At 44.7% G+C, this 10,831-nt stretch overlaps 1 protein-coding gene across 5 annotated transcripts in view; it reads left to right on the top strand.

The window, feature by feature from the left end:
• Nucleotides 1–7,642: 7,642 nt before the first annotated feature.
• NRAP (nebulin related anchoring protein) overlaps nt 7,643–10,831 on the top strand; it is a 69,486-nt gene continuing 66,297 nt past the window's right edge. For all 5 annotated transcript variants that reach the window (XM_046653492.1, XM_046653490.1, XM_046653491.1 and 2 more), the window contains exons 1-3: nt 7,643–7,867; nt 8,119–8,213; nt 8,775–8,862. In XM_046653492.1, the coding sequence (XP_046509448.1) occupies nt 7,796–7,867; nt 8,119–8,213; nt 8,775–8,862 (255 nt within the window). In that variant the 5' untranslated portion in view covers nt 7,643–7,795. The remainder of the gene's footprint in view (nt 7,868–8,118; nt 8,214–8,774; nt 8,863–10,831) is intronic.

Genomic DNA, 10,831 nt, shown 5'->3' with positions numbered 1-10,831 from the left:
AATAATTTGCTTTTAATGGAATTCAATTGTGAATCATTTGAGAAATGAAAAATCCTATTAGCAAAGCAATTAAGTTACTCTCTAATTTAGAAATTTTAAGTTTTTGCAGTTTATTCCTGAAATATAGTGAAACGCAATATTAGATCTGGAAGGGGCTTTAATAACTAATCCTTCTGCTCATTTTATAAAGAATCCGAGGTTCAGAGAAGTTGCCCACATCACAAGCTTGTTAGTGGCAGAACCAGGATCAGGTTGCCTAGAAAAATAGTGAATTAGCCATTTACAGGAAGGCTCTATCGTAAATTATATCATGCAAATGTTAAAATGTATTGCACATGGGAAGCCATTACTGGCTCAGACTGGAAGAGGATTTGAAGGAAAACTTTCTTTTTTCAGATCTTAAGCGTGGGCTGGCATGGGAAACTCCAAATGTATTGCTCTGAGGATGGCTTATCACAGTATTAACAAATAAAATCATGGATATACGGAAGGGAAGAAACAATTTTGAACTTTTCCTTCTATAATAATTGTGCTGACATTTTGCATCCAAATGATATTCTCTCCTGACTCTTATGTCCTCTGTCTCTCTAGCCTGGGTCCATGTCATGGTTTTATGCTTCCTCTCAGATTCACATGATTGGAGCGTGAGTCTTCCTCCTCGCCCTGGAAAAGTCCCCCAACTCCATTATTCAGATGGTTTCCCAAGAGCTGGCCTCATGAGTGCTCCTGGGCTGTCCCCCGGACCTTCCCTCCAGCCCGCTTCCCTGGTCACCAGGCTGCTGCCACTAACCCTGAGGAGCTCCCCAGTGTCACCCTCATCCTGCTGGGCACAGTACCCGCAAGGGGGGCCACCCGTGATTGCTTCTCCACTTCTTCAGAAGACAGCTCAGGCCAGGCTGTGACTTTATACAGGACTCTGCTGAAGGATATCCCTTAATTAACAGCAATGCTACTCTTAAGACCCACAGGCCCAAACTCCAACTCTGGCTGAGGCATCAGCAGGCTTCTGCGAGGGGGGATAAAGGGTGGGTCCGGGCAGAATTCCCTGAAAGGAGGAATTCATGTTGTACCTGTTGTGGATTGATTGCCTCTCAGCTTGAAATTCACCTTTTTGTCTGTTCTGTGAAAAGTGACCTGGGCCCTTTAAGTAGTTTTCCTTTGCCTGTGGCCCCATGTTAAGTTTTGTCAGTAGGGAGCGCTGGAGGAAGAGTGCAGGAGGGAAAGGTTCTGCTTCCTGGCTCTGGTGTTCTGGCCTGCTCCTGGAGAATCAGGCTCCTGCAGAAGGGCTGGCCTCTCAGCTTACCATCCCTGGCTTTCCCAGTGCCCAGCTACTGCTGTGCCTGGTGACCAGCAGCACCCAGCAGCCAGCAACTTCCTTGGCATCCCCTTCAGGTGGTTTTGTAGCAGAGTGCCTCCTTTGAGACACATCCCGAGGAACAGCTCTCTCTGGCACCTAGAGGGTAGACTTCCAGAAAGTTCTAGAGGACAGATTTCTAGCAAGTTCTACTGATGCAGCACCGCAGTGACTTCTCTGCTGTCTAGTGAGCCACGGCTCTGCTCTCTCCAGTAAGGTTTGAATCTCAGCCTTGGGGTGGGGAGAGGGTAGGGGGCTCTTGCTTGGGCCCTCTCTCTCGGCTTTAGGGGTGGTGGCTAGTTATGGGATGTTATGTTACGTTATGCTGTTATGGGCTGGATTGTGTCCACCTTCCCCAAATTCATATGCTGAAGTCCTAACCACGAGCTCCTCAGAATGCGTCTGTGTTTGGAGATAGAGTTTTTAAAGAGGTCAAATGAGATCCCTAGGGTAGGCTCTAACCCAGTATGACTGGTGTCCTTATAAGAAGAGATTAGGACACAGACACACACAGAGGGAAGGAAGACTGTGTGAAGACACAGAGAGAAGATGGTCATCTACCAGCCAAGGAGAGAGGCCTTGGAAGAAATCAACCCTGCTGACACCTTGATCTTGGACTTCCAGCCTCCAGAACTGTGATAAAATAAATTTCTGTGGTTTAAGCCACCCAATCTGCAGGACTCTGTGTGGTGCCCTAGCAAACTAATACACATGTTATCGGCAAGTATATTGTATCTGCATTTGCTGTATTTTTTAGAGTTCTCTTTACTTTTTACTAGCCAATCTCTTGATATTCCAACCCCCTGTTGTAGTTAATTTATTATGTTAACCTTTTCCTGTTCAGATTACTGTGTGGTTTCTCTCTCTTCACTGGATCCAGATGGACAGACCAGCGTCTCCCCAATCCAAGAGCTGCCTCATTTCAGGTTCTGTGGCCTCCAGCAGTGGGAATATCCATTTCTTGACTCAGAGGGAAAGCTCCATCCCACCTACAGGGTGTGTTGTGGTCCCCTGGCCCAGGAAAAGACAAGCACAGCAGTTGGATATGATTGTCCACACTTGAATAAGACTCCACCTGCAGACAGTCAAAGTCCAGGCCAGATGGGGTTGCACCGATTCCTCAGCCTCCATCCTCCCCATCAGCCTCCCCGCGAGAACTCTGGTCTGGTTGTTCCTGATGTCCTATGAGAAACCGCTTAGACCGGGGATTGGCACACCATGGCCTGTGGGCCCCGTTTTTGTACGGTATACAAGCTAAGAATGGTTTTTATATTTTTTAAGAGTTGTAAGAAAAAAGAAGAAAAAGAAAATGAAGATGGGATGGAGATAGTATGTGGTCCCTAAAACCTAAAACATTTAAAATCTGACTCTAACGGAAGTCTGTGGACCCTGTCTTAGACCAAAAGATACAATTCCATCTCCAAAGCAAATGCAATTTTCAACTAAAGAGTGGTCTCCAGCCAGATTTAGGTTTGAGGGGAGGCAAAATATTTCTCTAATTTTCCTTGGCAGAATACTTCCCATGAACCAATTTATGTAAACAAACAGATCATTTGCTGAAACTCAGGGTGAAGCCTGACCAGTTAGGCAACCCCACTGACCTTGGACTTCCCCAGGGCGAGGAGAGATGCTATCCTAACTCTGGTCACCACCATCTAGTGTGCAGGCCTCATGACTGCCTGGAGGAACTTGGCTCTGAAGCCAACAACTCCCCATCAGTGGGTACCCATGGCACTTCACTCTCTTTAACACCCCTAAGAACTTCCCCCAGGGCACCTGAAAGCCCCAAGGGATGGGGGTGAGGATGGAGTGGGAGTTCTGACCTGGGAAAGCGTGAGAGCCAGAGACAAGGGCTGCTTTGTGTATTCTCCACCCTAAGTGCCTGGACACAGTGTTGCACAGTGCAGAGGACTGGAATGATGGAACAGAATTGACATCCTCAGTGGGAAGAACAGGACAGTGGGAGTTCATGGAGCATCTTATAGAAACACTTTCTGCAGTCAGTTTTCTTGAATGACTGACTCTTGAGGTGCGCTATGCCACATCCCCTCGGCTCACCGATATTAGCTCCCTTTGGGTTGCCAGGCCCTCCTCTCGCTCCTGCAGGAGTGTCCCTCTGCTTCCCTGCCTCTGGGATTTCCCTGAATCTGCAAAAGTCCATTCAGTGTGTGCAGACAGGTAGATTCTAGAAGTGCAGGGGAGTGAATCCCCTTGAGAGTAACTTGCAGCCAATAGGGGATGAGAGTTGGGTGGATAAATGTCCCAGCCTCCTGTCCTTCGGTGGGACAGTTCGGGGGCACATTCTACACAGTTCCTCAGAGGGTTTCCGGTGAGATTGAGCCCCATTTGTCTATAGTGGGAATTAGCTCAGAATATACCTTTATTGACCCTCCTCCTTTCTCTGGCTCACTCACATAAAACCCTCACTCTTGCCTTGTGGAACCACCTCCAGAATAAACTACCTGCACCCAAGCCTTGCCTCAAGCTCTTCTTTTCGGAGAACGTAAACTAAGGGAGGCACAAATCGCCAGCACAGGAGGAACAACCCCAGTCCAACCAGAGTGACAGTGACAGAGTGGAGTCATAGATTTCTCTTCACTTCACATTTGTCATCCCTCTGTCACTTCAAAACCATTTCACATCCACAGCCCTGGAGGGCACTGGAAATGATTCAGAGCTAGGAAGAATTACCTCATATTCTGGATGACAGAACCAAGGTCCAAAAAGCTGAAGCAATGAGGCCACCATCAACAGGATGAGATTTAAAAGAGATAAATGAGTGCCACATGGAAGTTCAAAAAAGAAATCAATTGCCCATATATTGTACATGAGTCATTAATGTGAAACAAAAGGCTGTGGGGATTTTCATTGACCACAAGCTCCTTATGAGTCAAGATTTCACAAAACAAAACAAAAAAGCCAAGGCAACATGGGACGGTGTTGGCAGAAGCGTCCAGATCAAGGATCAACAAGACTGCATGTGATCCAGCTCTGGCTTACCACCATTGAGCCCAAGTCCTGGACTCTGCTGGTTGGACCATGTATCAGACACCTCTCCTGAGCCACTTTACATCCGCTTGGCCTCACCTGTCTTAGGGCCTTGCCTGCCTTGCCTCGGTAGTGGCAGCTAGTTCTCTGTGGGGTCTGGCCATGTTCACATGGGCACAACCAACAGCATCTTTGGCCTTCTGCTGCCCTGGGTTTCTTCCTGTTGCTGTTAAGGCATGAGATGCTGTGCGACTCCCTGGGCACATGCATAGCATGGAGGGGGAAGGAGTTAACACCCAATGGAGCAAAACTTTCACCAGTGGGAGGCAGGGGCCAACAGATACATTCTTCCCCTTTGCTTCCCCCTTCCTTCGCCTAGCAGATGTTCCTGAGTGGAAGTTGTTGATAAGGCCTCTTGGAAGATGGAGGTCAAGCAATTCAATGCATTTTATATCAGGTAGTGGCTGTTTTGAGAATGAACCCTCAAACTCTCCCCCCTCCACTTCCTGCCTCCTTACTTTTGTTCCCTGGAACTACATTTCTGAATAAAGTCCTTGTACATAAGCCTTTGCCCCAGGTTCTGTTTTCTGGGGAAGCCAGGCTAAGACAGATGTTGTCTGAAGCCATGCTGAAGGCCAGAGGAGTGTTGTGTGTTCCTTGGCTAAGACTGGGACAGCCTGATGTAATCACTGTGCCAGGGGACATGGCCCTCCCAGAGGGAGGGGGTGGGATGGATGGAGGAGAGAGCATCCACAATATCTCTCAAGCAGACGAGGGCTGTGTGTATCTTGTCCCAGTGATAAGTGTTCACTTTAGTTCCCTAAATTGTTCCATTTCCAAAATTTCTGATCCCTAATAAGTGCCTTTTAAGAGCAGATGTGATGGTACAAGTCAAATTCCACATCTTTCATTGTGGTAATCCTTGTTCTCCCGAGGGTGACGGCGGTTGTCAAGCACAATCAAACCTTAGGCAGAGAAGAACTGCTATGTAGAGTTTTTTCTTTAAGTGAAGTCTGACTGTGGTTCCTCATCCCTCTGAACGGGGGCAGAGTTCTTCCTCAGTGATTACTGGGGCTTCCAGCCCACTTCCTGGGTAAGGCTTGAGAAATCCGGAGCAGAGCTAAACACCTAGGACCCCTTCAGGTCTTTGTTCTTCGCCTTCACTGCCCTGTATCACATCTCAGTGTGGGAGTCTTCCTGAGCCTGGAGTCCCTACTTAGAGTCCCCATCCGGGGCTGAGAGGGCAGCCTGGTGCCCCACTGCTTATCCGTGGGGAGCCTCAGGCTGTACCCTCCCCACGGTGTCATGTGAACGATACTCTTCTTCACTTGCTTTACAGATTCCTCTTCCCCTCTGGCTCTCCCAACACGACACAAAAGTACTACTGATTTTCCTCCACCCTAGCTGGAGACACTCAGTGTAATCTTCTCAGAGGGTTTAGGCCAAAGGTCACTACAGCAGTTCCCCCTTATGCTCAGTTTTGCTTTCTGTGGTTTCGGTTACCCACGGTCAACGGCGGTCCAATAATTCTAAATGGAAAATTCCAGAAATAAACAATTCATAAGTTTTGAAGGAAGTCTTAAGTTTTGAATTGCCTGCTGTTCTGAGTAGCGTAATGAAATCTTGTGCCAACCCACCTGGGATGTGAATCATCCCTTTGTCCAGTGCGTCCACGCTGTATCCGCTTCCTGCCCAATGGTCACTTAGTAGCCCTGTTGTGTTCAAGTGACCCTCATTTTACTTAAAAATGGCCCCAAAGTGCAAGAGTAGTCATGCTGGCAATTCAGATATGCCAAAGAGAAGCTGCAAAGTGCTTCCTTTAAGTGAAAAGGTGAAAGTTCTCAATAAGGAATGAAAAAAATCATATACTGAGGTTACTAAGTTTTACAGTAAATTTCTTGATAGCAAATTGTTAGAATTGTTCTGTTTTATTATTATTTATGTTAATCTCTTACTGTGCCTAATTTATAAATTAAACTTTATCACAGGTGTGTCTGTATAGGAACAGACAGTATCCACGGAAGGTCTTGGAATAAGGGACACTACTGTAATTGGTAGCCTGCCAACCGAGTATCGCCTGTGACTGTGTTTTATTGTTTAATTCCCAGTGTTTTACAAAACAGGGAATTTCAGGTGTAAATGCAGATATCTGGCTTCTCTGGAAACATCGGAATATTGGCAGCATTGAGTACTGATTCCCTCATGACAAGTTGGTTGGGACTGAGGGGTGTTACTACTTTAGATGGGGCGTGTGCCCTCCCATTTGGGAGGGTCCCTACCATGACCTATGACTTCACCTCTGGCCCCTGTAGGTATTTTGGTGTGAATATTAAATTTGTTTCACTGATTCCATAAATACTTATTGAGTACTTTTCCCATATAAGGCCTTGTTCTGGGCACTGGGGACATAGAAATGACAACCAGGACCAAAGACCCTGTTTTGATGGAACTTCTATTTTGATGGAGGAGACAGATAATTTAAAAAAGTAAATATACCAACATTTAAGATGTCAGGTGGTGGTAACTGCTGTGAAGAACATCAAGCAGGGTAAGGGGCATGGAAGATAGTTAGCCAGGGGGTGCGGACAGGTGAGGCGCCATCTTTTCTAAGCTGTTTCTGGAAGGTCTGTGTTAAGGTGACTTTTAGATAGACACTGAAGGCAATGAGAGGCTTCATAAAGCCAGGAAAAGAGGGTTTGTCTTCAACCTGCCCCATTTCAGGCCTGGGAGGCAAGGGTATAAGCAGACAGGCCTTCTGGAACAGTCCAGAATAAAATGCAGAGGTCAAAACACCGAGAGTTCTCATTTCTTCTTTTTTCTGCATTCCAGAAGAAGCTAAACACAACATCTTAATCAGTTTTCAGTCTCACTGTTGTAAACATTTTTAATAGATAAAACTCAAATTCAAATATGGCATGTACCCTTCAGTGGAGTGAATCAATCCTGTTTTATTTCCTGTATTTTTGGGAGCTGGCCTTTCTGCTTTAGTCATAGGCCTCAGAGAGCAAGCTTTTCTAATAAGATTGTGGGACGAGGGTGTGGTGTATGCCTTTGGATTCTTTTCTTGGGTTGTGATCACAGCTAGTGTTCAACTACTCCATGCTGCCTGATCGTACTTGAGGATTTGGTCATCCACATAAACATGATGCCGTTGTGAGTTCACTCTTCTATTTAGAGAAGCGCGTCAGCTAGAAATACCTCCACCTTATTTCCCAGACGCATGCGTGCTGAGAGAGTCTCCAAAATAGCCCGTTGAGTAAGTGGCAGCTTTAAAAGCCATCCAGCTGCTGGTTTCAAACTAGAAGGTCAGCAAAGGAAAGTGGAAGTTCGATCAAGGTGCCCGCGGGAATTTAACGGCGGTTGGGGTTGGGGACACTTGGACAACTAGACTGGGGCTTCTCCTTGGATGTCTTGCCTGTTGCCTGTCTTTGTCTTCTGTCTTCAGACGTCAACATGAATGTGCAGGCTTGCTCCAGGTGTGGGTACGGGGTGTACCCTGCTGAGAAGATTAGTTGTCTAGATCAGGTCAGTAGACATTTCTTGGCATTTGGGAATAATAACAAACTTGGGAAATTAATCTTTTCATATGTGGATGTGTGGGTTTTTGGAACCACCAAAAAAAAGGTGTATTTCCCACCTTTCTTCTGTTGGAGCCATGTGTGTGTGTGTTTACCATCATTTTATTCCCTAAAACTCAATTTTTTACCCTGAAACATGGAAGAATCCTGAGTCTGAGAAAAGGTAATTTTGCTAAGTCTTTTCTATGTGATTTCTAGATATGGCATAAAGCGTGTTTTCACTGTGAAGTTTGCAAGATGATGCTGTCGGTTAATAACTTTGTGAGTCACCAGAAAAAGCCGTACTGTCATGCGTAAGTGTTTAATGCCCCTCCCCACCACGGCTTGAGTTTTATTTTTTAACAAGTAGCCAACCAGAGGTTCAAATCACACACTTCAGGGTTAAATCAAGAACCATCTTCTCAAAAGCTTTTACTTACTTAAAATCATTGAAGAGACCTAAGACAAGATTTTATGCAATGGACAGGAAGATGAAAGTTTCAAGTTTCTTAAAAGTAAAAGATCAAATCTATCCAATATAACCTCATGTCAAATTATGAAATATTGTGCAGAACAATGTAATTACCACAGATATGCATATGGAGCTTTAAAATTTTTTCTTCTAAATAATTTCAGAATCTTTTTCATTTTGTTCCAAAAGTTTTTGAGTTACCATTGCCAGCTAAATTTGGTCTTTATATTGAATTAATTTGGTTTAATTTTTTTCCTTTAAGACTTATTTCCTGTAAAATCTTGCACTTAATTATTGTGTTCTATTTATTGATTTAAAAAAATGGCTGTACCTTTAAAAACAGTCACTCCATCATCTCGGATATGGTACATTTCTAATTTTGGTTTGTATCTAATTTTTGTAGCCATAACCCGAAGAATAACACTTTCACAAGTGTCTATCACACTCCGTTAAATCTAAATGTGAGGAAGTCTCCGGAGGCCATCTGTGGGGTAAGTTACTTAATTTTGAACGTCAGAATAGCCTTTAAAGAAAATTTCTTCCCTCGGGTACCTGTTAAGTTTTTAAGCGTCTCTGTCTAGATATGAACCTGCCCGTTTTCTCCACACACACATGCAAAGAGCAGTTAAGTAAGAAATACTGCTCTGTCTTACCACATTATAGGGGCCAGTACCCAGGATAAACTGGCTTGAACATCCGGGATCCTTGTATCCGGTGTCATCTCTCTGTGTCTGCGAGCTCTGGGCACATTGAAGGCAATTTATACAATAGGCCCTACATACACTAGGTGCTTAATACATAAAGCAAAGTTTATATAGTTGTAAAATATTACAAGAGGCTTCACCTTCTTTCCCCCCATGATATTTTGGTACCGAAAATTAAAAACCGCCAGTTCCACGCTCTTAGAACTCCCTGAATTCAGTAGTGTTTAGTTATTTGCAGCCTCTCTTTCCCCTTGGGCTGGGGGTAGATCAAAGATATTTTGGTTTGAAAGTGATATTTGGGTAGACAAGGAGGCCATGTTGATTAACCAACCTCTTTTGCAAAACCAACAGTGGAGTTTTGTCAAATAACTAGCGATTGATTGAACGCTCATATTTATTAAAATGATGAATCATTCAACTTCTCTCCCCCATCCCCCACAAGAAGCTGCTCTGGGGGACGGAGCTAGCTGCTTTCTAAAATTAGCAAATTACACATGAGATGGAAGGCTCCCTAGTAATCTGCCTTCCTAATGTCCCCTTGCCTCAGACCGACTCTCCTGCTTGCCCGGGCTACGGTCCTGCTCAAGAAAGCGTGTATTAGATCAAGTTTATCCTTGTTGTGTGGTCTCTACTCGTCCTGCCAAGCAGCTTGTTTCACTAAGTGCTTTGCACTAATTGTGAGTTTATTTTTTTTAACAAGCTATGTAACGTTTACGGTACCATTGCTTAAATCACTTAATACACATTCCAATCCGATCGAGTAAATACTGTTATTATCCCATCCTGCTTGGTGAGGAAACTGAGGCTCAGAGAATTGCTCCCATATCATTGATTTCTAAGGATTCACAAGCATTAAGAATTCACAAGCAATCCTAGATTACTGAGAAGGCTAATTCTTTTAGGGTTTTGTTTTCATCTCCTGATGTCTAAGAACAGCTACGTGATGTTACAATAAGTCCTGCATTTAGCTCTGACTTAAACAAAGTGCCAAGCACTCAGCTAGGCTCTTTATCTATGTTGTCTCATTCGTTCTTCACAAGAACTCTCTGTAATATCATCGTATTGCAGATGGGCAGACTGAGGCTCAGAGAGGTTAAGTCACTTGCCCAGTTTTACCCAGCTAGTTGAGTGAGTGCAAATCCAGATCTGTCTAACTTTAACACCCATAATGTAAACTGCTCCATTGACCTACTTCTGTGTACGTAGGGGGCGGCAAACTCTGCAGAAGGAAAAAGGTACCTGTTTATGTTTTCAAATATCCAATGTTTCTGCAATTGTGTAGCTAAAGTTTGACGGGTTAAACCCAAGGAGATGTTCCTACACATCAGAATGCTGATTGTATGGATTACACTCTGTACAGATAGATCCATAATATGTGTATTTTTCCACCCTGCACTAGATCTCAACAGGCATGTCCCTACCTTACAATCACACAGCAGCTCACACAGTATTTACCTTTCTTTGAGGTCATAGTGGATTCACTTTCTTTTAACTGTGTATGACAGGCCCAACCCGGAGTGAGGCTGGGATCGTCACTGGTTCTATTTCCCAGCACAGACAGTGATGTGAACTCCCCAGGAGGCCTGTGTGTGTGTGTTTGTTTGCGTCTATGTGAATATGCGTGTATGCCTATAAGTATGTATGTGTGTACATGGGGAGTGTATGTATGTGTGTATGTAGTTGTGGATAGGTGTGCACGTGCATACATACATGTGTACATGGTGTGTATACATGCGGGTGTACACACATACACACA

The sequence above is a fragment of the Equus quagga genome, chromosome 2, assembly GCF_021613505.1.
Source record: "Equus quagga isolate Etosha38 chromosome 2, UCLA_HA_Equagga_1.0, whole genome shotgun sequence".
In the NCBI taxonomy this organism is placed as follows: domain Eukaryota; kingdom Metazoa; phylum Chordata; class Mammalia; order Perissodactyla; family Equidae; genus Equus; species Equus quagga.
This window is presented reverse-complemented; position numbering and strand designations above follow the sequence as displayed.